The sequence below is a fragment of the Haemaphysalis longicornis genome, unplaced genomic scaffold (genome assembly GCF_048455015.1).
Source record: "Haemaphysalis longicornis isolate Haplotype H1 unplaced genomic scaffold, Haemaphysalis longicornis Haplotype H1 scaffold_1, whole genome shotgun sequence".
Taxonomy (NCBI): Eukaryota; Metazoa; Arthropoda; class Arachnida; order Ixodida; family Ixodidae; genus Haemaphysalis; species Haemaphysalis longicornis.
In genome coordinates this window covers 476,074,133-476,100,628 of record NW_027526203.1, presented here as the reverse complement: position 1 = coordinate 476,100,628, position 26,496 = coordinate 476,074,133, and the positions used below count along the sequence as shown (strand labels likewise).

Here is a 26,496-nt window from a genome sequence, read left to right as displayed (position 1 = left end):
TAGAATTTTTTTTTTTACAACACAATGTTTTTTAGTTTTCATTTTTTTAGAGGTTAATGTGCAACAGGCATGTCAACTGTGAACAATTATTTGAATAAAAAAATCACAAAAAACAAATCTGGAAAACTAAAAGTGTCACGACCTGAACAGTTCATCAAGGAATGTAATGCAAGAAACGGAATCAAAATAGACCCAGCAGTCACGAAGAAATCCCTGGGACAAGCGACACAGGTGGCAAAAAAAACTGTTTTGAGAAAACGGCTTCCGAAGTTGCAACATAGGTTTCACATATCAAAAGTCCTCACGGTTGTAGCCTTTCATGTCCTTTTGAACATGGGGCTTCTGGAAGGCCTTGCCTTGAAATTGGAGTGCCTTTTCAGCCTTTCTCTTTCCAGAAAACATCATTTTCAGCTTCTCCGTGAAGAGTACATACCCCCCTTTGCAAACCAAACGGAGGGGAGATGGGTTTCAATGGGCTTTCAATGCAAAGTAGGTTAGTTGGTTGGCTGTATCGCACTGGACAACCTCCTTTTGCAGTGTTGTCACCATGGCAACAAGTTAAGCATTTTTTAACTTAAATTTGAACATTTTTGGCTTTTTTTTTTCATGTTTTATCTTGCCTGGCACACCAACTTAGTACTCATAGTGCAGGTGTTCATTGCCAAAAGTTTGCATACCACAAGGTTGAAAATGAGCTACTTTGAAGCTTGGTAGAGTATTCTGCATAACTCCCAACATCAATGCAAGAGCATATTTTTTTTACTACTTTTGACATTCAAGGCATCCAATATTTCTCGCAGCACAGCCAGTATGCCCTGAGCAATGGTATCAATAATTTCCCTAAAAAAGTCACTGTTAAATGCTGCCACAGTAACGTACATTTTTAACGCAGAGAGCATATTTTTATTCCTATATTACTAACTCAAACCTGTTTGCATGAAAATTACAAGTGCACGGGAAACATTGCGCAAGAAAGGCGATATGGCTCGCGCGCATCGCAGCGCACGCTTACCGCGACATATCGAGCTTTGATTATACCTGATATGGCTGGTCAGGTCGCTTTTAAGATTAAAACTAACGTCGCAGGCATTAATTACAACTACTGGCGTTCAATCGTAACCGGTTGCCCAGTCATGTGATGCTCCAATGCGCGTCGGCTATGCCGTGCGCGCCGCAGCGTTTGACGCGTCGACCGTTTCTTTCTCAAGGCTAGCGAGCCACAGTCAAAACACAGCAATAACTAAGCGTGTAAACATCGCAAATCCGACTAAAAGTTCACTTCACGAACCGCTATCGCAAGCGCGCACACCGCGTCACCCTCCGGGGTCTGGCGACGGTAGAGTCACGCGCACCACGAAGCGTTCGATGACCTCCGCCTTTCGAGCCACACAACTTCCCGTAATCTGGCTCGTTATCTCTGGCATTCCCATCGCGATAACGTCCGTTTTGAATACCACAGATTGAACAGAAACTCGGCCGAGCGAAGCGGCGAAAATGAACTCAATCCGCTCGCTACGCAGCTCAGGCGGCCGCCATCTTGCGTTGCGCCCGCGACATCCAATCAGGAGGGTCGCCCCGACCGGAGGACCAATAGCGCTTCAGCATCTATTTCTAGCTTCGTTTGTGCGTCGTTTCTTTTCTGCCGTTTGTGCGTTTGTGAATGAACGAAGATAAAAGAGACGAGCGGAACCGGAAAAACGATCGCTCGGCCGATCTAACCATATCAAAATGGCCGCGCCCGGTGGCACCGTTGCGGAGATAGAGCGCTCCGAAAATTGCCGTTTTTTCGCCCTTTTGCGCTGATAGTTTGTCACCGCGCCTGACAAAAGTATTTTTTTATGCCACTTTGCGACGCTTTTCAGCGTAAAAACTTTGCAGACGCACAGAATAGGAAACATAGAAGCCGAATATGCGGGTTTCAAAAAAACGATGTTTTGGTCATTTTTCCGAAGTTGAAAGCCGCGTCCCCCCTTAAGGTTATATCGTTCGAATATGAAGTGTTGCAACAAATTTCAGAATGCAAGTTTCTAGGCATGTGTTCAAATGAAGCTCTTTGCTGGACTTATCATGTCAATTATGGGAAACGCAGTGTAGCTCAAATTACCTGAGAAACTAAAGCACCAACTTTGCCACTGCGCTGTTCACTCAGGGGTACGGTACTGTTTACCAGTTTGGGGGGCTACATCACAATCAAACATTCCTGGTGTCGACTTAATGCCAAAAACAAGGCTTACGATTCATTTACAACTCGTCAAGTCGACAACACGTCTCTTCTTATTTTAAATGCAGCTATATATTAACTATTCAGGACACGTATAAGCAACGCCAAGACGAAATTGCATTCTTTAACTTGAAAGCAGACCCAGAAATATTTTTCTCACCATATACCAATACTGAGCAGCATAATAGTATTAGGCACACCGCATTTAAAAAAAATTCAAGCTAGGACAGGGCACAGCATGCAACTGCTGTTTTCTGTTTGCCTTTTGAAGAAAGTTAAAGGGTTACTACTCGAGCAATAATTTCATGTTCTTCCGTCTCCTCTTTTGTTATTTGTTTGTTTTTTGTGTGTGTGTAAAAATGTTCGTGTTGTAATTCTTGTAAAGACTATTTCTCGGTGTGTAAGAAGAAGTGTTAAATTATTGCCCACATTTATACTTACAAAAGCGGATTGTGAATACTGTGCAGACTACAGAAATGGATATGTATAGTTAGCCTGATGTTAAGTTAATTTAGGATAATTAGGATAATTTACAAATGCAACAACGGCATTCCGAGAAACATAATTTGATGGCAACATGCTTACTTGAAGGTGTCACAAGCCTTCAGAAGAGCACTGCCATTTATAGCCTTTTCCCGAAAACTCTGCTCTCATCAACGTTCCTTCATCTTGAGCTTTGACCCATTTCCGACAGGCACCCCACCCGTGCGACGGCCACTCACCACAACGCCCCCTCACAAACGTTAGCTGCACTAAAACTTTCTCTCCACACAAACTTACTCGGGCAACGATCGTCATGTGGTGAATGCAAATTAGACTGACTACCCTTTTCATATCAAATTCTATCATTCATTACAAGAAAAAACAACCCTGAAAACAATAATAAGGTGCGTCTGTCTACCACTTTAAAATGAAGCTAGCAGCTTGGCACCATATTTAAACATCTCGGAGTACTTTTTTGCGCTTGTTGCTGCAGTTTTTCAGCCCTGGCCACGAATAATTTCTTTGTGAATCGGTTTTTGGTGGTTTGTTTCTTCTACCATTCCCTTAAACCAGGTCAGGTCATGCAGTCATGCCAAGTCCCCACGCCAGGATTCCGAATCGGTTAAGCCGTACCACTATTTTGTAGAGTATTTTCCCTTCCCCATCAGACATGGCTTAGTGAAATTCTCCTGTACTGCCTCTCACTAAAACAACATTACTGACATGTAAACACAAACACTAAAGCACTAGGGGTCAATGTTAAGCTAAGCAGTGCTTGTCCAGTTGTGGAAGCCTTCAGCAAGTAGGCGGCTGGACAAAGGAAGACTGGGGTGGTCAGTGTCAGTGTCGCTTGGATGTGTGGCCAGACAGGGCAATGCTCGCATGTGCACCCAATGCAGGAGCACAGGAGTAGCGGATGGAAAAATGCACACCTGGTTGCTGCTCAGCCAAAACTCCCGATTATAGAGAAACAAAAGTTTTGTGTGCGCATAAAAGTAGGACAACGTATACGAGGTGGCAGCGTATCCTGCAGCAATGTCAGGCAAAATAAGTGTAAGCCAGCCCTTGATTGTGCTGAGCAATAAGGAAATGGAATTTCTCGATAACACGCGCGGTCCTGTTCCAACTTGCACTGTTTCATTGGCCCGTTCATGTCGTGTGCAGCTAAAACGCAGTTCCTCACATTCCTAGTGCTGGGTTTGCACATGTTTTTAGAGTGCTGCAGCAGCTTGTTCGTGTGCATACATATTCAATGCTTCCTTAAATGAAATTTCTGTAGTCAGTGGGGATGCTCAGGGCCACTTGCTCACACGCATTCTTTCCCTCTCCAATCTCGACTGCGAGGCTTCACACCCGGACGGAGGGTTGCCCGGCAGCGCTCTTTCCTGGCTGCCACCGACACATGCTGGTGGCTTGGAAATCATCCACGATACACATCCTTCACACTTATTCTCACTAGTTGTACCGACTTAAATGGGTGCGTTGCCTGGCCATTCGATACAGCGCTGTGCAGCACACCTCGGTGGTTCTGTGACACTGCTCAGCTTGAAGAGCCAGCCATACGTATTTTTCCATGGCCCACACCTTCGATACACTGCAACACGAATATTCGAGGGCGGGGGTGCAAGATCTTCTAGTGTAAAAATTGGCAGCTATGCCTTCATGTGAACTGCCAAGCGATGCACAGTGGACATGCGCAAAAGTGTAAGCCAGGTAACAGGAACGGCAGCGGGGGAACAAGACTTAATCCACAGATGCTTTCCCCACCAGCTTTGAAAAAGTTCAAATTGGAAATGTGTGCGTACCACCTCTTTTAATGCACACAGCATTACTTGGGCAGTTGTCACCTCCAACCCACCAATTTTTTAAGGTCTTTAAGCCAGCAAAAACATAGTACAGAATGCTCCTACAGTGATCCCACAGACAAGCTTTCCTACCTACGGAAAAGGAAAGATCTCCGTACCCATTACTATTAACTACACCCCCAATGCGCATTCTTCTCTTTCTTGCCTCTTCTTATTCTCTACAGTATAAAATTATCTCGGAAGGATGCACAATGTGTACAGGTGCCATCATAAGTAATTGAAACAACAATCCTAGTGAATATCACAAAAATTACTGGCTTTACGGCAGCCATTCCCGGTTTGCCAGAAGCTTTTCCAAACAGTAAGGACTCCTTTAAACGCACACCAATGCAGCCAGGCACTTCCTGGAAGAAGAAATTCCTGAACATTTACGAGACCGTGCTCCAATTACTTTTGAGTGCACCTGTACTGCTAAGCTCCACATCAGCAATGAAGACCTGCTGGGCAGCTAGACGCAAGGGATAGTGAGTGCTCCGAAAAAATAGCAGTCGGCCACTCATAATAGATGGCAACATCAAGACGCAGGGGTATGTGCTCTATTGAGAGTTTAAAAGTGAGAGAAGAAACACTACGTCTCCTGTTGGTTTTAAAATGGAACATTGCTGGGAACATTCCCATGTGCTGTAGCAGAGAAGCCAACCTAAATTATTCACATAAGCACACACACAATTTCTATTCTGCTGCTGCTGCTGCTGCTGCTTCTCGAACATAATTTCTTGCCATGAAACCAGGAATAAACAACCGTGTCAACCTTGTGTGCTAGAGCCCCAATATGTATTCAGGGCTGATAGGCACACAGAAAGGAAGACTAAATTAGCACAGTGAGGCACCAACACATGGCAAACACAGCACCCCTACATGTCTTGTACTCCATCTACTAAGCTGAAACATAAAACAGGTTAATAACCAATCCTCCATGCACAGAAACAGAACAAGAATGAAATGCTATGTGGCTTATAAAGCTTCAGCAGCATCTCTTACCAGGCCCCATTTTTTTAAAGCAAATATTTAAGCAGACCAGGAAATGCAGCGTTCGTATGGACGCTATTTGGCAGGTATTTGGTGTTAACAGCAAAAATTAGCTAACGAGCAAACATAAGCCGATAACTATGAGAGATATACTTCAACAGCCCATAGCATTTCATGCTTCCTCAGCGTTTCACGTGGTTCAAAATGTACTGCAGAGAGCACTTATTGGGTTTCCACAATATCTACTCAACGTATGGAACACAGCTGTGCTGAATTACAATAATGAGTTTCGGTGTCACTACAATGCACTTTGTGGACAGCAGTTAAGATTTCAGAGCAACTGGAGCAAACAAGCACTTTTTTTTGTCTAACACTATGAAAAGCAGGAAGCAGCTTTTTTCTTACCATGTCTCCAGACGAAAGGACCTATTTAAAACAAATTGCATTAACCAGCTTTATAACCACACAGGTCAGCAATGTCAAGAATCCTCCAATGTCAGACACCTGGTTAATGCAAACGCCTAAATCTGCTGAAATTCTAAACACAAAAAAATATGCCGAGCAAAAAGCTCGCCCACAAAAGAAGGCCCATGTGCGACCTTGAGAAGACCAAATCTCGAACACCAAAGTCGGTTTTGGCGACAAGCGTTACTCGCAATGCTAATGAAGAAGTGAACACTGCTGAAAACCACAATAAGTTTGTTCCTGACCAGAATGCACTCCTCGACACAAAAAAACACGAGCTCCAACTGTGTTCCCCGCATGCACTAGCTTTGATAAAACATGATGGCACTGATTAGTCTGTACTTGATGCCCTTACAGGGCATGCTTAAAATTAAACCACAATCTCAGCTATGTTAAATAAGGAAGGCTAGAATGTGCCTTCCCGCCCTGGTCCTTTTTTTTTTTTTTTCCCTTCTCTCATCAGTTTACTCTTTTTGTGACCTAAATAGGCCACATCTAATCTACGGCACTTCTGGAACAAAGACCCAACATAAAATATTTTTGGCAATACAGAATAGAAGCATGAGTATAGTTAATTGCTGTAGATTTGCCCCAATGTATTGTAACTTCTCAAATAAGAAAAATTTGTAACCAAAGGTAGTTAAAACTGGATACCGGGTAATAATAGGAAGCATGGCTTATAACAGGAAGCATGGCTTATAATTTTATGCGTGCAAGCACTGCATTTTGTTTTATAACTAAACACCTTCAAAGTATGTGCGAAGCACTTTTAGACATGACTTTTAATGAATCCTTTGCAAGATAACACTGTTATAAAAACGATAATTTAGAGAAGGGGGCACTTTCTACCTGCTTGTATTTCTGTATACACCGTGCTTAATAAAAAAAAAGTTGCAGAAGATTAAGAAATTAATACAAGACGAATAAAGCAATGCAACAAAGACCTTGGAATATGCTGCCACAAAAGAAAGAAAAAAAAGTTCCTCAGCATGTTTTGAATAGCATGCACAACTCAAAGGCTGCAAGTCACTTTTTGTAGATGAAAAACCCCGTGAGCCTAATACATGTAAGAAAATTTCGTATATTCCAAAATGTTTTTAGATTTATTTTCTTATGACATGCAAGCATTTCTTCTGAATCTTACCACAAATTTTGTCTGAAAGATTAAATTTTGCCTTACCACTCCTGCTTCACATACAGAAATGTGTCATAAAGGTCCATACATTTAGCTTTATTTTTATGTTCCTTGTATATCTTCCAGACCACCCGTTTTGGCATACAAAGAACTTAATAGAACTTGCATAAATTTTGTGGGGTTCAGAAAGGATGTAATTTTTCTAGCTGGTAAACTGCTCAAGCTAAAACTTCAATTTTTTTCTTAAGGGCTACTAATACAAAAAAGATTTTGTATATTCCAGTTTTTTTTTCATTTTTTTAAATTAAGATATAATGTAAACTCCTGTTAAGACAAGCTCAAAAGGACTGTGAAAATTTGTCCGTATTATCAGAAATTCGCCTTAAGCAAACATTTTTTGCATTGTGCCTGTTACAAGAGAGCGAAAGTGTTAGTCTTAACCATGAAATTCATCTCAACCTAATTTGTCTTAACAAGTCTACTGTACACGTATCTGGCTTTTTTGTCTGAAGTCTATCAGATATTTTGTAATTTGCATTTAAGCCTTTTACTCCATCTCAAAAATGACATTACTAAAAAAGCACAACTCATTAGCTTTATCATCAAGCCAAGCGCTTCGCCCAACCATTCTTGAATTTAAAAAAAAAATCTAGAGGAACTGACCCCAAAAAACTTTTTACCAGGGGTTTGGAAAAGCTGTAGTAATTTTTTTTGTAGCAGAAAAACTGCTCTAGCTAGAACTTTAACTTTTACTAGGTATATTGCTAATACACACAAGAAGACTCTGTATATATAAAAGTTTAAAATTTTGACATTAAGCATATATTTTTTTTATTTGCAAAGTATGCCAAAAATTTTGTCTTCGACAAATTTAATTTTACATTCTGACCCCTTACTGTACCTTTAAGACAATTAAAAATTGCATTCACTTAGCTTAATTTTTATGTGCCTTGTACATTTTTGAGTCAACCAATTTTTTCATTGAAAAACATTACTGGAACATAGCAAAAAAAAAAAGGCATTTTTCTCATGGTATGGAGACAGTGCCTAAAATGGTACGTGTAGCCAACAAGTGGTCCCTCGATTAAAGGCACGCCGACCACTTTTGCTCTCAGGCCATACATGAGGCCCTGCTGGCGATCACAGTGGCTGTCAAAGCTGGGCACAGCACCGAAACCTGGGGTGCAAAGGCTGATGTTACATCTGCCTTACTCAGTGCTCAACGTCCGAGTGCTTTTTCGAACACGGTCAAATGGTGCATCTGGCTGTTACACTAGGTGGTTACAAAGTATTGCAGCTCCATGCACAATAGAGAACAACTTGTGACCCTTGCTCAAAAGACTGCTCTTCCTTGCGCCTTCTTTACAAGTGGAACCCTGGTTACACACGGCTATGCGAGAATGTATGATATATGGTGTGTCACACAGTCGGGGTGTGAGTAAATACCACCACCTTAATACATCATCTGGCACGAGCTTTTCCGGAAAGGCTGATTTATACTAAATTTGCATACTCATCCTATTTGCGAACACCTATCTTAAATTGCATCTCGCCTAATTTGCGAGTGCCTGACCTAAATACCAAATTCTTATAGGAAAACCAAATTCCTCGCAAATTCTGTGTACCCTGAGGCCGTTCTGTGCTAGCCTGCCAGGCCGACAGAGCTGAGCAAGGCAAAAGTGCAAGAAGGATGTGAATTCTATGGCTGCAAGCAAGTCACACCAGAGCAGGGAAACACAAGTCTTATTGACAGTGGCTGGCAGATGCAGCAGCAGGTGGCAGCTCCATGTTTTTTTGTTGTTGTTGTTGTTTTTCCTCTCTTCAGTAATTTTGACCTCATCACCAAGCGTCAGTGCATTTTAAAGCAATGCGCATTGCAAAAAATAAAAACAAACCTCATGTGATCTCTGCCAATCATGAATAGGGGGAAGGGGGGGGGGGGGCAGAAACAAAGGCAAACGTGGCAAAGGAAAGAAAGAAGGGGGTAGAGAGACCCCAAACACACATGGATTCGTGAAAGGTTTGAAAGGGGTAGGAAGGCGGTATTGAGACAGAGAGCAAGGAAGTTAGAGATGGGGAGGATGCCGGTTTCTCAAACTCTGTGGGCATTTTCCAGCACGTTATATGAAGCGGACCACGTGTGCCCTTCACGTCCAATAAGCGGGGCATTCAGTTTTTATGGGGAGTTTGCCAGGTCTGCGGTGATCCGTCGTAAGAAGTGGGGGATGCATAATCGAGGTTTCACTATACAGAGCGCATCATCACGAACATTGACACAATTGGCCATCTCCCTCTCAGCTAAATCTAACTCTTGACTACTAAGAGCCGAGTGATGTAGATCTGTCCTGACCCAACCCCAAGGAGCTGTTTTTTCCTGGCAATGCACACAGGTTTCACAGTGCTGCCACACAGGACTAAGGGAGGGAGCAAAAGCTTTTAGTCAGCCCTGTTTTGGGGCTAAACATACATGCAAAATTTATTCTTTACAATTAACTACACGTCGAATATATGAGAGTAAACAGCTCTCAGAGTACCTTCCTCTGTGGCATACGGCCAACTCAACCTTTGTGCTCCCTTTTTTTGCGCGCTAATAACACAGCCTCGCACAGAGCCCCTTGCTTATTGTGTGCTTACCGGTGGATTATATCAGCGCCCTTCAAATTGCCTGCAACCCTTAATTTATTTTTAACTACGTTAAGAACCCTATGCGTGCCACCACAAGACCGAACCAATGCTTTTGATGTAGCAAATAACGTTCTGTAGCAAAAAGCCTTTGCATAACTCCGCAACAGTGGCACCCATGCTGTCTAAGGCAACATGCGGTCCCATTTATCAACCCTTTACGTGTTATATTTAATGCTCTCCTGTTAAGAAATAATCCTGCATGTAGCAATTCGCTCCCAGTACTTGCAAACCCAGGAAGGGTCCATCAACTATCCCTTAAGGTCACTGCACTGTAAAAATCCTTTCCAATACAGCTCTGCTCAGGTAGGCCACAGCTTTGCGATTTTCAACATGCGAGTTGTCCCCCTCACATCGGGACCTGGCTCAGCCCATTGCTTTTACTTAACTGCCACTTGCTATGGCAGATCCTTCTCAAATGCCTGTGGGTAGTGCTAAGCCCCGATGAGCAATGCTGCGACCCCGTCGTCCACCCCGTGGTAGGGCTTCTCGATACGGAACCCTCTACCCACTAGCAGTGCCACCTCGGTCAGCACACCACAGTGCCAGATGAACTTTCAATGCACCGAGACATTTGCAACTCTCCACTCTCCAACCCACAGCTTCTCGTCAACAGAAGCCGATCGACTGAACTGTCAGTAGACATGCACAAAGAAATGCAAAACGTGGCGCAGGCCAGCATGGGGCACGCACATGGCAAGGAATTATGGCTTCCTTCCTGCTACTCGCAAGTGCTGCAAGGCCCAGCTACTGTCCACCACAAGTACTGACCAGGGCTTCTCGTAAAAAACAACAGCAGCAGCAGCAGCAGCAGAGACGAGCACTTGTACGCTCCGTGCGAGCTGGGCCCACTTCTGACCGCCCTCCAGAAGGCCTCGTAACTTCAAGAGCGCCACATTGGCCCACATTTCAGACTGGGGAAGCCACCACAGGGTGCAGACAGGGGCCACCCTGGGGGGCCACCCTGGACCAACGAGTGTCCACCCTGCACGCGTGTCGCCCAGCCCACCCAGCTGGCCGCCCACGGTGGCCCCTGCTGCCCCGTGCGGTGGCTTCAGCCTAGACACTGCAGGCAAGGCACGGGAACAGCATGAACGTGTGGAACACCCTAACAGCGCACGCAAACCCCTCGCCGCAGCAGCACTGAACACAGCCCTCCATCAAAATCCCCCCGTGGGGGCTCTACAAGGCAACAAGCACAACAGAGAGAGCATAGCTGCTCCTACAGATGAGAAGCCAACTGTATATACTTACAAACAAGCATTACACATATCATTAACTTTGCAGGGTGTGCCCAAAACCAAGTCGTGAGGAGCAAGCTCAGCATTGACTGTTCTTCTGTGTGTTGGCAAAAGAATCGATGTTAGGCAGGTCTTACAACTGGGATCATGCAGAAGGGCCCCCGGGGCCCCAAATTTGTCAAATCAAGGTGGTCCACACGTGAACATGTTTCATTGTCCCAAATTGATTAAAAGGGCAGAAAGCTGCCCTGGGCTTACAGGGCACCATGATCAATCATGCCGCGCAATCCCAGACATTGCAACGAACAGCGGGCGACTGGGGCTACAATCGCCACCAACGACACTGCCTCAGCTAGGCAAAACGGGGGGGGCTACCTCTACGAGTCTGCAAAGGAAGGGAGAGCCGTCAGATGACGCACGGCCAGCCGCCCCTCCCGCCACCTGACACTGGCCCCTGGCACTCTCGGCTTGCAGGGAAGACGACAACACTCACTGCCTGGAACCAGGGGCCGCCACCACTGCTCAATTAACGCTCTTCCTGCACTCAGCGCAAGGCTCAGAACAAGCGGCACTCCAGCTGAACAGCAGCAGCTGCGCAAAAGACACTTGTGCATGCCCCACACGCCCACTGTCCTGCCCTCTGGCTAGGCGAGGAAAGCCAATACCATCCCGTCAAAACTCATGCAGCTCTCAGGCGAGCAGTAATCCTTTTTTTCTTTCGTTTCTTTCTTTTTTTTTTCTCCAAAGAAAGCTTCCACAACTTACGCTCCTAGCGAGTGCAGAGATGTGGGCAGTAATAAGGGCAACATCAAAACAAAATAAAATCATGACTGGTACTGTCACAGTTGCACACGTGACAGCCACTTGTACGTAAAGCAGAGCAAATAAGCACACTCAATTCACAAAACGTACAACAAGCAAAGTGTCTTAGCAAGGGAGACCTGAAAAAAAAACAGTGTTAGAGGCAGGTGAACAAACAACAATAAAACACTGCATTAACATAACCTGGATTCCTTACTGCACATATAATAGTGTAAACATTGTCAATGTTACCACCAAACACAGCCCCGGCAAGAAAGCGTGCACATTAATATAATACTGCTCCTACACGGGAGAGGGGCTGGGGGGCTTGAGTAAAAATAAGCACGTCCCTCGCAAAGGGTGAGGAAAGCACAGTTGGAAACACCTGACATGTTGCCTGGGCACACTCAGTCGGTGGTGACGATTACTCTGCCAGAGGAAAAACCGGCCACTGGTCCCCAGGAGTGCCCTTTCACTGGCCTCACGGCATGCCTTGCTAACCATCTGTGCTGAATGATGACGCAAGCTAGCATCAGCAGCGTGGCCCCATAGAGCGCTCGCCCAGCCCAGCACCATGCTCACTGATAGCACTTGAAAGTTTTGACCAGGAAGGAGAAAAGTGGGCAATAAAACTGGTTGAATTTTCAAGCGTCCTACTTTGAAAGGTTGGTAGAAAAGATGCGATTAGGGTTCCTCAGACCAATGCTGCCTGCATAACGTTGCCTGTCGTGCCAGCCAAAAATGGCCCAACAGCCACTTTCCTGGTACTTTCTCGTGCCCTTTCCCGCGTGCTAATCTTTGCCCGTGCTCCCGTTTCAGGCAGGGTCCTGCTTTACCACATTGCTTTGCGGGAACTATCGGAAACAATTTCAAGGGTTTGTCCAGCCTCCACAAGCTGCCATCCCGATGCCTCTATGTTTTCTCGGCACCTGCCTGTCCAGCTCGCGCAGTGACGTAAGGCATGCCACACATGTCGCTACTGTTCCCGCAACATTATGCAGCCGGCGTTGCTTGGGCCCTTTGGATGCCATTTCCCCACACAGCCTAAGTAATTTTGCCATTATATTAAATGATGATTAAGATTCAAATAAATCAGGATTGCAAAAGATGTCGCACACTAAGTCACAGGTTTGATAAGACAAAGGCGCAACCGTCATGCACTTTAATAAAAGAGAAAACACTTCAACACTGGGCAAAAAGAGAAATTGAAAAGATCTCTCAAAGCACAGAACTTAATCATGAATAGAGCTTAATGGGAATCAACAAAACAAAGAAAAACTTTTGAAAGCTCAGGTAGAAAGAAAAATGGCAAGGTTCTTGTCGGCAATTCATGTGATAACTGAAAATGACGCTTACGGTAAACCATCGAGCAAACTTCAGGCCATGCTACAAGCCCGCTGATGGCTACTGAAGCTTGCTTAAAGGGACCATGGCATGCCTCCCTCCCTTTTATGCACACTGTGATTAGTCAACAACTTTGGGCCCAAACAAGAGCACCGCAGAGTTAGCTTAGACAGCTTATGACGAGCCTTATGATGAAGTGCCAGACGCCATCTACCAGTCTGCTATGAAACCCAGCTTGGTTGCAGGCAAATCCTTGATGCCCTTTGCGGAAGTATTCAGGGGAAAATGTTTCAAACAACAAGCTCAATAAACTAGTAAGATCAGCCACGTGAATTGCTTTGCAATGAAAAAGTTGTTACTGGGTTACTGAGTGAGAAGTGCTGCAAGGGGTTTAAAAATTTGCTGCCATGGCCCCTCTAAGCCTTCAGAACTTTGAAAAATCCCTGCAGGTAACACAGTGTAAATATTTTGTTTGCCTACAACAACCATGCTTGGGGCAAACATTTCAAAGCACAGCACAACATTTTGATGGTGCCACAAAAAATTCAAGTAAATGTGCAGCTTGTTGGACTGAAGAAAACTGCAACCTTATAGACATGCGCTTACACTGAGGTAAACATTAAAACTACACACTTCTCACAGTCAGCATCACAGCACTGAGCTTGTATAGAAACTCACCTTCAATAAACCAAATACTTTTTGCTTTCTTATATAATTCATAGGTCTGACATGCATTCAAATTATTTTGCTATACACAGCGAGCAACTTTCTGCAGGCACTTCAGATTTCTTTTTCTCCTTTTTTTTGGAGTGGCTCACTCATTCATGCCCAAATTTTGCACCTGCAGTGATGTCACTGGCCCAAACGATTTTTAAGCAGTCTTTGGAGCAGTAGTAAGTAGGGGCGTGTGAACAGGGATTTTTTTTATTCGAAGCAAATATTTAGCTATCCGCAATAAAAAACAAACTTTCAATTTCTCTAGCATGCTTCCGTAACTAGCCTGTGGGCTCATTTAAAAGGGTTTGCAGAGTTTTTCCATGGCATAAGAGAAACCTACAGAAGCTATCCTGCTGCTTTTAGCTCAGTTGATGGTACTATTTATATGGTGCAACTATGGCCTCGTGCAAGCACCTCAACTACAAGTGCTTCAGTGTATTGGTGTGTAACTATACATACGGACAAGCTATATGATTAATAGTGATGAAAAATTGGTCATGAAAAGAAAATTTAAAGGAGTACTGACACGAAATTTCTCGCTTTCAGTTTTTATGCTGTAAAGAATACCTATGGTCCCAGTAATTACGAAAATCGAACCGAAAGGCGTCAGCCACCAACATATAATTAATTATAGCACGTTTATTGCAACCACTTTCAAATTCGGTCGCCGCGCGGGAAAATGGCCGTTCGAAGGAGAGCCTGCAAGCGGACTGCCTGACGTCACGGTCTCCGTGACGTCGGACCGTGACGTCATGGTCTCCGTGACGTCAGGGACGTTCGCTGCATCGTCTGCTACGGATTGCACGCGGTTCACACTAAAGCGCTGGACACATGTACGATTTGTACACTCGATTCGCATGCGACTGATCGTTACGACTGTCACCACGACTAGTCGTACGCGTGAATTTGAGACACATGACCCGATGCGTGCATGCGATGCGTCGTCGGCGTCGCTCCGCCCACCGTTTTTGCTCCATGGTCAACTACGACTATCGCTGAGCTGAATTTGTAGATCCCGCGCGTTTAATCGCAAAAAATGGATAAAGCAGGCAATCGTGAAGCGTTTCCTGCCTTCGGAAACAGTTCGCGCACACGCCGGCCGCGCCTGCCAGCTCGGACACTCAGCGGCTCGATCCGGCGCAGACCATGGTAGCAAGACGGTAGCAACCGCTTGTCGCTGCTCTTCTGAATCAATCTGATCGTTAAAATGAAGTTCCACATGCGAGAAAGTAGGTGTTAGTGTGGTGAAAAATTGTGCTTGGGATTGTTATCAGGGCTTATTTTAAAAGCGGCGATCAGATATCTGCCGCGATGCAAGCGTATACGCTGACCGGCCCCCCGCGGCGCGCGGCGGGCGGTGCGCCGACCGGTCGAGAGATGGCAATACCTGCGCGGAAACGTGAAGTGCGCACTTCGCAAGCCTTGCTCACAGCGGTACCGCAGCCAAGCCAAACCTCCTATCGAAGCGAGACCGCCCACAACAACAGCGCAGGCTATCGCTTCCGGTTCCGGAAACAACTGTATGACGTCATGCTGAATCGGCCGCAAAATCGCGGATAGCCTGACGTCACACCCTAAGCGATTTCGCTAGTGCTGCCGATTTGTAATAGTTCGCGGCCAGGGCAATTAAAATCGATTTTTGATGCGTTTCCAGCCTCGGATCGCTCCAAAAATTTCTGTGGGTAATCTGTACAAACTACTGAAGCCAATTATATCGTTATTTAGGCCTCTAAATTTGGTGTCAGTACTCCTTTAAATGCAGCAGTTCCACGAACCTTCCTGTCAGCTCTGGGGGAAAAAAAAAACTCAGAGTCTGGGGCAATGCAAGGCATGGCCTGATTTACACACCCTCTCAGGCATGCCCTGGTGGCATAATGGTGGCATTGTCCCTCTCCAGCCCTCTACTCCAGGCTTCCTCTCCCTGTACTCACCTAAATAAAACGCATGCATTTCCCTTTCAATACACACCTGTTCACGCATAATAATTCTAAAGATTGGTTCCGCGCTGGCCATTTTACACCTGCGCAAACGTATACAAGGAGTTGAGGAGACTGAATACTCCACCGTGGTTTTTAGGATTAGGAAGCTAGCAGAAAAGGTCACTATCTTTCCGATGTTTTATATATCAAGGAAAAGGAGCATTAGAGATGGTCCCACTCTGTGCATCGTTTGACCTTAGAACCACGAGCATGTGAGCACGCAGCCAGGCTTTCTCATCTAGAGCAGGCCAGCTGGAGGGCGAGCCCCTCGTCAGGACGGGCAGAAGAGCTGGCCACGGAGACGGCAACATCCCTCCCCCTGGCCCCCCCTCAGCAGCAGCCCGTCACCGGTGCATGGCGGGAGTGGGGGCAGCTTGCACATGTTTGCAGCAGTCGACCGCGGGTGCCCAAAGGGCGGTACGCTTGGGGGCCAACTAGTTCATGCTCAGTGTAAAGAATACATTTTCCCTGTGTTGTAGCAGGCATTTTACTTCATGTGTCTGAGTTCACTGAAACAACTGCCCATTTGCGTTTTCAAATAGTGCCATTTTATTCAAAGCCGAATCAAATATTACATTATGCCCTCTGACATTCAAAATGTTGGAATATTCGCACACCCTTAGTACTACAAGTCAGCTTGGGAGTAGTAGATTTTGCAGCAGCCAAAAATGGGGGTGTTTTCAATACGCAACATCACCCATGAAGGAAGGCTGCGTGTGTGCGCGATAAATGATGCCGCTTCTGATTACAGTGAATCACGAGTGCTGACAGTTAATTTAGTTCCTACAAATACCAAAAAATGTGTGGTGCACGTAAGGCAAAATGTTTTAAGATGAGCTAGATTTGCCATTTGGCACAGTTTTGCAAAACAGGCCCGAAATTCACATCACCACACTGCAGTCGGCATGAAAATGGCAATAGCTACTCTGCAATCCAGAAAAAGCCAGCTTTCACCCTTCTTCTCTGAATGGATGAGCCCTACGTCAGCCCAGGGCTGAAGAGAACCTTACGAGCTCACGCCATGCGTTTTTCACAGCCAGCAAATACTAGTCCATTCAGGGACAGGTGAGCAAGCTATTTCTATTTACAGTCGAACCCGACTACATCGAACCTGTTTACATTGAACTATCCTTCCTATCGAACTATTTCTGGACATGGTACATTTACAATGAGAATATATAGCAAAAAGTACGCTTACATTGAACAAAAACACCATTGACAACCGATATATTGAACGTGAAATGCTGCAGAAGTGCCCCCCCAGGTTGGCTTTCCCTCACGACGGAGGAAAGTTCTGCCGGCACACCCTCCAAAGTGGTCGAGCCCAGCTGCTCATGGCCACTAGCCTGGCGCTTATTCGTAAATGTGAAAGATTGCGGCCTCAGCTGCTCCAACCCTTTAGACAATGTGGAGAAGTGTATACTGTCTCGGGCAGCAATGTTGTTCAAGCAGACAGGATTATTTTGTGCGGAAGTAAGGCAGTTTCATCAATGAAGTGTTTTTATAAATGATATGTGCTCTTATGACGTCCAAATCCTTAACTTGCTTATATCAAATTATCCCCTATATCGAACCGATACGCATTTTTTTGTGCTTTCGATATAACCGGGTTTGACTGTAGTATGTGAGAGTTGGCTTTTGTGCAAATGTCAAATCACCAGGCATGTGGTGTTGCCATAATCGTGTTAAAAATAATTACTTCAAAATCTGATCTTTATGTAAAAGTGCCAATGGGTGAGTGATTAAAAAAAATTCTGAAGTGACTGCACAAAGTGCCCAGACTGTGGAGGACTCTTGTAAAAATAGATACCACAAAGCCTGTTCACTGCTAGGGAATCAAACTTTGATCATGAAGTTGAGAAATTCACAAGCTCGACTTTATTGGACCAAGATTGACATTTGCAAATTCCTTTGGCTGCCATATGAGAACTTGAACTGAGAAAACGTTAGACCACCCAACCTAACGGTAGTACTTGATTATTTCCCTGAATGAGCCAACTCTCTGAGACAAATGATTCTCGGGGACTTGCTTGCGGCTAAAACAGCCTTTCCTTGGGTGACTTGATTAATATGCAACTCACAAAAGTCATTACAAACAATCTTCTTGCATCTTACTAGGCACAGTTAAACAAAAGCTCATCTTATTTCAGGTACCATATGTCACTTTTAAGAAGGGTGGCACATATAGCTGTTGATGCTGAATGCAGATAGCCTGGAAGGAGAAATGCCACAGCTTGGTAGCACACTGAAGTTACTCGCACTGTTGCCCATTACTTGCACACTACACCTTCGAGGCCTCCCAATATGTACTGATTAAGTGAAAAGCTAGACTGCTCATCATGTTCATCAACCGCCAATGCAGTCCACTGCAGGACGAAGGTCTCTCCCATCGATCTCCGCCTGCCCCTGTCCTGCGCTGCTCAAATCCATTCTGTGCACCTGAATTTCCGTATTTCCTCTCTCCATAGAGTTATTGGCCTTCCCTTTCTTACAGACCCTTCTATCGGTATCCAGCCTGTTACCCGGGTGGTCCACCGCTTGTCGGTCTGCCTAACTACACGGCAAATTTCTTTTTCTTTACTTGAACTGTGATATCATCTACTCGAGTTTGCTCCCTGACCCGGGAAGCTCGTTTCCTCTCCCTTAGCATCACTCCTCTCATCCTTCTTTTTGCGGCCCACTGGGCTGACCCAAGTTTGCTTTCCAGTTGTCTAGTAAGGTGCCAAGTTTCTGCTCCATATATCATCACCTGCCGGACGCATCGGTTGTGTACCTTTCTTTTGAGTAATGGAGGTAGCTTACTTTTTGTCATTTGTGCCTGCTTTCCCAGTGCACCCCAGCCCTTTCCTATTCTGTACCAGATTCCTTTCTCATAGGTGGGATCCGCACTGACGACCTGTCCAAGGTGGTCACATTCTTGTACTTCTAGGGTTTCATTACGTACGCTGAATAATACTTTTTTATACATAGTAGTTTTTTGTGGGTACATATTCATCACATGAAAAGCCAGAAAAATGTTTATGCTTTTTTTTTTTGCAACCCTTTCCATGGTCTTGTTCCTTAGTTACTGGGGAGAAATTTTAGAAAAGCTGTTCTTCAAACTTTCCTTCTGCCTGCAAACTTTATGCAAACAAAGCTAACAATTTGCAGAATGGTGTCAAGCTCTCTGGTGACAATGTTTATATTGGCACCACCCGCATCACTCACGGGCAGTGAAAACGGCAAGAGTCACGTGGGAGCGGCCCGAGGACCCCCCCCCCTCCGAAACAGCTGGCAGACCCACCTTTTCTCTCTGGTTCAATCGTTCTTCCCGTTCCAACTTTCGAAGCTCCTGGATGTAGTCGTTGAACATGCTTTCCCGCTCTCGCATCTTCTCAATGTTCTTGAACCGCTCATCCTTACCATATTTTTGTGCAAAGTCACTGAACGTCGACCTGCAAGGAAGCAGGCAAGTCTGCACCCCGCAATGACAGCAGCCACAAAGGCCCTAGCAGCCGTGCGTGCTGCGTCCAGGAAGGCCAAGGGTGAGGAGGAGGAGAGCACTCACTTGCTCGAGAGGCCCGCCGACTCGAGCAGCTGCTGGAAGTGGTCCTTGCGCTCCCGCATCTTGTTGCGCTTCTCCCGCCGCTCCTCCTCGGCGCGCTCCTTGACGTACTTCTCAAATACCTGTTTGCGCTCCTTGGAGGTGAGCAGCAGGTAGCGGCTGTCGAACACGATCTTGTGCAGCTCCTTCTCCCAGGTGGAGAAGGCCGACACCTGCGAGAAGGCCGCTTGCGCTCAGCTCTCCCGGGGAGGAGGAGGGAGAGAGAGAGAGGGGGGGGGGGGCTCCCACCTCCTTCTCGACGAGCATGTCCCGGAAGCGCTGCATGCGCACTTCCAGGGGAATGGTGGCCCGCTCCTTGGCTGCCCGCAGCTCGGCCTCCATGGCCGACTCCTTGCCCTGGGCCGCCCGCGGTGCTGCCGGCTCCTCCTCGGCCGCCGCTGCCTTGGCCTCCGGGGCGGCAGCCCCGTTGGGGGTCTCCTCCTCCTCCTCCTCCTCTTCCACCCTGCGCGGGAAGCGGCGGGCATTTCAAAACAGCAGCACCTGCTCAAGAAGGTGGCCGTGCAAAAATCGGGCATTACTGAAAGATCCAGTGGCGGACCTTTAAGGTTGCAGCGTCAACACCTATATCATGTTCGGCCCCATGCAGCTTTTCAAGCCTGTGCCCCCCCGTGCTTTGCATTCTGTCCCAGTGGACCGACTGCTCACTTTAGCAGCGGCACTGGCTGCTTGTCACCCCTTTTGTTGCCCACCTGCAGCAGCGGCCCTTTGACGCCGTCCCTTCATTTTGCGAGAGCAACGGGACCCCGCGAGACAGCGCAAGAGAAGCGCGCTGGCACTGTTGCGACATCCCTCTAGCAACTGTAAGCGCAGAGTCACCACAGCCATACCACTCAGGGCTCGACCTTACGTCCCCCTTTTCACCCGCGTTTGTCATCATTTGTTATTCTTTTCACTCGGTGAGGACAGGTCGATGGTGTAAATTTTTGCCAATATGCCCCCGCAATAAGACATAGCCACAGCTCAGAAAATTCTCACCTACGATGGCTAAGATGCAAACCAATGTGGCCCTGCATGCCCGCTACCCGTATGTCTAACCACACGGCCCACCCATCCTTGCAGTCTAAACAAGTGTTCAGCCAAATGCACTTTGAGTGCATCACAGTGCTGAAGCAGAATGGCCGCTCTCTATGTGCAGAGCCTACCGCCACTGGCACAGCAATAATCGCAACGGTGGCAGTGTGGAAAAAATGCTTGTACATTTTGCTGTGGCAGTGGGGAAAAAATGCTTGTACAGCTCAAACCCCGGCCAGTGGGTGCTTCCAACTTCCAGCCTCAATTGTCACGGCTCCTCTCCCCTGTTGCTCAGCGAAAACTGCCTCCTACAAAGCACACTGCATTCACGTTTCTTTCCATGAGCCTAATGCAGACTGACTGCGAACTTGTAATGTTTCTCATTTGTCCACTCCTAGACGGAAGTTCACTTGAGGGTCATGGTACTTATGTCCCACAAAGCTTGCTTGCCGCATGTGGGACTCCCCTTTTCTAATACCACTGACAATGCACAGGTTCGTACCGCAGGTTCGAATGACCCAAGCTGCCAAGCAGGGCTGAACCTCTTCATACATGTCCTATCACTCCAAGGGGACAAGGTAGCACTGCCGAACTGCGTTCACTATGCGGAATGTCACAATGCAATAGCACCTCTGCATAACCAGGGTGTCTACTACGTTGACATTTTCAAGTTCCCGAGTGCTTTCGCTAAATTATTCTCCGAGTGACACAGAACTGTTTATATTAAGACGGGTTAACACCATGTTGCCGGATGCTGTCACTCTCTGACACAAAATTTCAAAGCTGAGATATCTATGTAGAAGGCTTCCTTTTTATCAGGAGATATCTCCCAGCAAGTTTCAACACTAACCGTTCGGTACAACATATTTTCAATCCATTTTAATCTTTGTGCACATGACAAAGCTGAAATGGGATGCCCTTTTGGCATCGGCATCAGCACGATGCCACCTGCTTCGGCCATGGCTCCTGGCCCCAAACTGCCTGGGTCAGGGTTCCTATGATGTGGCCAACGCGCTGGCTGCGGTTGGCGCGCGTTGCTTCGCCGTGTGTATACGTCACGGTTTTGGGACTGAAGTCATGCTGCCCGGGTGTGTGGAGATGGTGGAGACCGCAGCCACACTGGGCGCTCACGCACGCATCCACACCGGCAGTGGTGCAACAAGAACAGCAACATCACGAGCGCCCGCCTTCCTGCCATGGCAGCCGCCTCGGTGCTCCTTTTGTCGAAACAAACTGACACGAATAAATGAGGCTGGAAATATTCATTCACGCTGTGATCTATCGCCTGATGTGCCATTTTATTATTATTGGACTGGTAGGCAGCCATAGTAGCAAAAAAAGCGTAAAACAAAAATTTTGTGTCAGTACTCCTTTAAAAAATAAAAACAAACGACATAATACAGTTTGAATGGTAAGTAATGTTCATTCAAAGAGAAAATAGAAGGGAGAGGTTAGTAAAAGCACAATGAATAAAATTAGAATAAATTAAAATTAAAATTAGAATTAAAATTAGAATGAATAGAAGAAAACACTTCCACATGTGAGACAGTTATTTCGACCACATTGGTTTGGGTCAAAACTGGGGGCCTTTTGCTGGTATGGGACGTGATGGTGCAAGCGGTGCCGGCAAAGTGGGGACAGGTTGGCACGACACGCCATCAGCACATTATCACCCCCGCCATCACTGATTGGCCTTTGCGCTCTGCAGCACAGAAAAATGGGGTTCAGACGGTCAGACCCCATTTACCAATGTCAGCAAACAAGCCTTAAGGTACAAACCCATTAGCGACGCCATGCCATGCCGCGTGCCGTTTGGCGATATCTGCGGACACTGAAAACCTGTTTTTGCCAAGAACTGCACTTTTTGCTTGCCGCAGAGCAAATAGACCGGGCCCCATTTTTGCTGTGCTGCAGAGCGCAAAGGCCAATCAGTGATGGCGGGTGTGATAATGCGCTGATGGCGTGTCGTGCCAATCTGAACTGCACTTTTTCATAGCCGCTTCCACGATCATGCTTGGGTCTAGGCAAGAATGGATTTTAACAATGTTCCCCTGACACCTGCTCGAAAAAGCAGGAAGAGCTCTTACTGCAGGGTCGCGCGTGGACAGGCTCACCACGTGACTGCTGCTAGGGCAAGTCAGTGTGTGTGTGGGTGGCTGAACATCTGCGCTGCGGCGCCACTGGTGCCGCTGTTGACCAGCATCGCATCGGTATGGCAACTCGCTGCAAGTGTGTTTGTCCGCTGCCACAAAACTCTGTTGCAGAGTACAGTCTTGCGACACGTTTTCTGCTGCCTTCCCAGAGCTACACGAACAAAAGGGGAGGGTGAAGAGGTGGGGTGTGGCGGCCCCCAAAGAGCTCAAGTGCAAGCCATACAAAGCACCGTATTTGCATTCGGCTGGTTTTCTTCTTGCTCCAACGTGCTCCGTAACAGACGGAAGCCCGTCCCAGAGGCCAAATTCAGCTGAGGACCAAATTTCATGCTTTACATGGTGTCATCAGTAATGGGGCAGGGAAAGCGACGCTATTTCCTGCTCATGCGACGTTCTTTCGTTCTGGGACCTTTATTGATACGCTTCACGCTCCCAATGGAACCACGACAGAGGCGCTTTTAGGAGGTGGCACACTCGGCACTCTTATGCCAGACCACACGTTGCAATATATAGCCCTGCCACATGACCATGTAGACTGCCGCACTGACAGCAGGCTAGAAGGCCCTTCACTCGGACAGCTCAGAAAGCACGTCAGAGCTGGCACCAGCCCCGCTGGAGGGGCACTCACAAAGAATTGATGGCAGGTAATGGAGGCTCATACCATTGGTTCGTAACACTGAAACAAGGGGCCATAAATGAGAAGCTACTGGTACAATCTGTACAAAGATGATCTCTTTGCGCCATGCGTGGTCTTATGGGCCAGAGTTTCTGTTATCAGAGTCACCATTCCAGTAACTTTTGTTCTCTCTGAACAAAATCATGGCCAACTTTCTCTGATCGAAGCATATAATATCTCTGTTTCCCAGACTTTTCACACACCACGAAAATTATACATTGATTCCATGGAGCGGCGAATCTTGCTCAGTGCCAGATATTCCGTGGTTGGTGCAGCCACGGCCATTCCATCTCCCCCTTTTGGTGCGGCCTGCCAGTTCATTTCGCAAACAAACAAAAAAAAAAAAAAAGTGAGTGAACAGAGTTCACCAGTGGCCACGGTGGGAGGTGCCTTGCACCTCCTTGCACCGCCTCGTGCAACAGTATTGACACTTTTACCCTGCCATCGTCTGGTCAGCCTGCAACCTTGATTTTTTTTTTCATGACTGCTGTTAGGTTTACCAGTCTGTGAATGAATTAAACCACGTGCGATGCCTAAAACTTGTTCTGTGCCGCACTGCAAGTCGAATGCCTCACGAAACTTGGACCTGCGCTAGCATAAGCTGCTGTCCAAAGAAAACCTCCAGAGTGCCCCACTGCGGAGCATTACCCAACAAGGGAGTGACAAAGGCAGCCAGTTGGGCAGCCAAGCACCAAGACTGCTGTGTGTTCGCTTCACTTCACCACAGACGATTACAAGGTAGGAATGAAATGCAAGTTACTGCTTCCACAGCCAAGCCGACTCAGTTTCCATCCTATAAACAACCTACATGTTGCCGTCTCATTCCAAGGAGCGAAAAACTCTGCTTTGCGCACCACGTAACGCGTGCACGCAAGTCATAATTTCAGGGAAGCCGCCGTTAGTGGTGGAAAAGCAAAACATCCTCGTTTAGAAGAACCCGAGTCTGAACGCACAGATAGCGGATACCAGCAGCAAGAAAAACGTAGCTTCAGGCAATATGCCGATGATGAACATTTTGAAAGTGGATTGAAAACTTAAGAATGCCAGACGACATTTGAGTTGGTTTGATATACTGCAATGACGAAAAGAAATTTCTGCAGTTGAAATTTCTTCACCGTCTTCCAGTGAAATGCAGAGACTAAATGAGCGCTTGCAGAAACTTCAACAAACCTGTGATGAATTCAGAGAAAAAGTCCAGAAATATGACGACAACCGAGTTGTGCAAGCTCTAAACACCCTTTCGGAATCTGTGCAAGCAGAACATTGGAATGTGAAATTTGTCATGGAACAGATTATCAGATTATAAGATCATCAGATTATCAGATTATCAAGAAAAGATTCTCAACTTGGAGCCCACGTTGTGGGAATGTGTGTTGTGGAAGGCGACATCTTGTAAAGGTTACGATCATGTGCGGAGAAGAAAAGTTCTGAAGCTTGGGTGTCGAAGTTCGCTACAAAAGTTTGTCGGATCTTCGAGTAACACGCCTAATAAAGGAACGGCTTCAAGTGGAGAGACAAAGCTTGCAGTCAGAAAAAGAGCCATACTGCGACCTCATTACTGGAGAATGTCAATACAGCAAAAAGTAATTGACGATCACCAGGTTGATAGAATTTTCAGGCTTGTTGATATCGGCTGTGAACCTCGAACCGGTGGTGCCACTGAAATAGTCAACAGGCTCCTTTGCCTTACCCTGCGGGGGCTTTTTCATGGCTTACGTTATCCCCGTAGGGTATTTTTTTACTAGGAACCTGAAACATGACCGGCACTGCAACGTGACACTCAGTGTGCTGAAAGCTGTCAAAGAGGCTGGGTTCCTCATTATCCGTATCGTCACAGACAGCCACCAGACAAACACGGCCATGTTTCGAGGCATGTCTGATGATAACACACTGCAGCGATGTTGTGGCACATCCCGTGCAGTAAAATGACCCATTATTTCTCTCATTTACTCGAACCACCTGATCAAGAACTTTAGAATGAATCTGCTTTCGTTCCACCGCTGCTTTAGTTTCTGAGCGGGCGCTGCCGTAGAGTTGCCGATGGGGGAGGATATTTTAGAGTGGCACCCCATGCAGCGCCAACGTGAAACTGAATAGAGGGGAAACAAAGCAGATGACACAGGCTTTCTGACATGGGCAGCGAGATGAATAATATTGTTGGAGGCTGATATCTAGCTATTTACCCAATTCAAGAGAAAACGTTCGCATATAGGTTGTTCTGAAATAATTACTTCAACTGTACACATCGTGCGAGAAGACTTTGCTAGCTATTTTACAGCATTTAATTCGAACCAAAATGCCAAACCAAAATTACCCGTTTGAGTCAGTTTGGAATGCACATAACACTCAAATAACCTTCAGAGAAAGTGTTTTTAACCGAGTATCACAAGGTATGAACTGCACTACCCTCTTGCAAACTTCTTAAATTGTATTGACGCTGTTTCATAGACAACAGAAAATGTGGTAAAAAATTTTCAAATTGAAAATGCCGCAATTGCAAGGTGATTTTTTTTTACATTTGAATGCTGAAATTATCTTTGCAATCCCTGACTGCATTGTAAGAATGAGGGTAGAGCCACGACAAAAGTTGCACAAAGCGAGGTGGCGCTTGTTGCTCCACGTCAGTTACCGTGGCGACTACCTCCCATTCACACCGAAATTAATTTGAGCAACGTTGCTATGTTTGGCCACCTCGCTTTTGGCATTAAATTTCACTTCATATCAATTATTACTACTCACAAAAGCAGTTCAGCCATCAGGCGCACATGCCCGAACAAGTCGCAGCAATGCAGTACGCGCCGGAACTTGTGGCGTGTCGATTTTTCAATTCACGAGGGTCGCCAGCTCGCTGTCAAACACAGCAATCACTGACTGCTTTATAACACCGCAGTGAGTCGAGAGGTGCACTCCACGAACCCCGATAATAGACGCGCGCACTGCATTTCACATTCAAGTATGAGCCACTGCCACAGAGCAAGAATATATAGGAGGCGAAACGGCCCATCGCGATAAGTGCGGGCGAGCGACCCGATAATGTCACAACGAAAACCAAGGCGGACTGCAAAGCTTCGTCACTGCGACGACGAAGGAGAGGGTAGCGGCAGCCCCACTGTTTCTTCACCCGCGGCAGATGCCGCTAGCCTGACGTAT

At 46.4% G+C, this 26,496-nt stretch overlaps 1 protein-coding gene across 2 annotated transcripts in view; it reads right to left on the bottom strand.

Annotated features, from left to right (window-relative positions):
- LOC144156288 (transcription elongation regulator 1) overlaps positions 1 to 26,496 on the bottom strand; it is a 119,519-nt gene that overhangs the window by 23,795 nt on the left and 69,228 nt on the right. For both annotated transcript variants that reach the window (XM_077688239.1, XM_077688240.1), the window contains exons 11-13: positions 19,735 to 19,948; positions 19,450 to 19,658; positions 19,186 to 19,336 (exon numbers count right to left, since the gene is read on the bottom strand). In XM_077688239.1, coding sequence (XP_077544365.1) covers positions 19,186 to 19,336; positions 19,450 to 19,658; positions 19,735 to 19,948 — 574 coding nt within the window. The remainder of the gene's footprint in view (positions 1 to 19,185; positions 19,337 to 19,449; positions 19,659 to 19,734; positions 19,949 to 26,496) is intronic.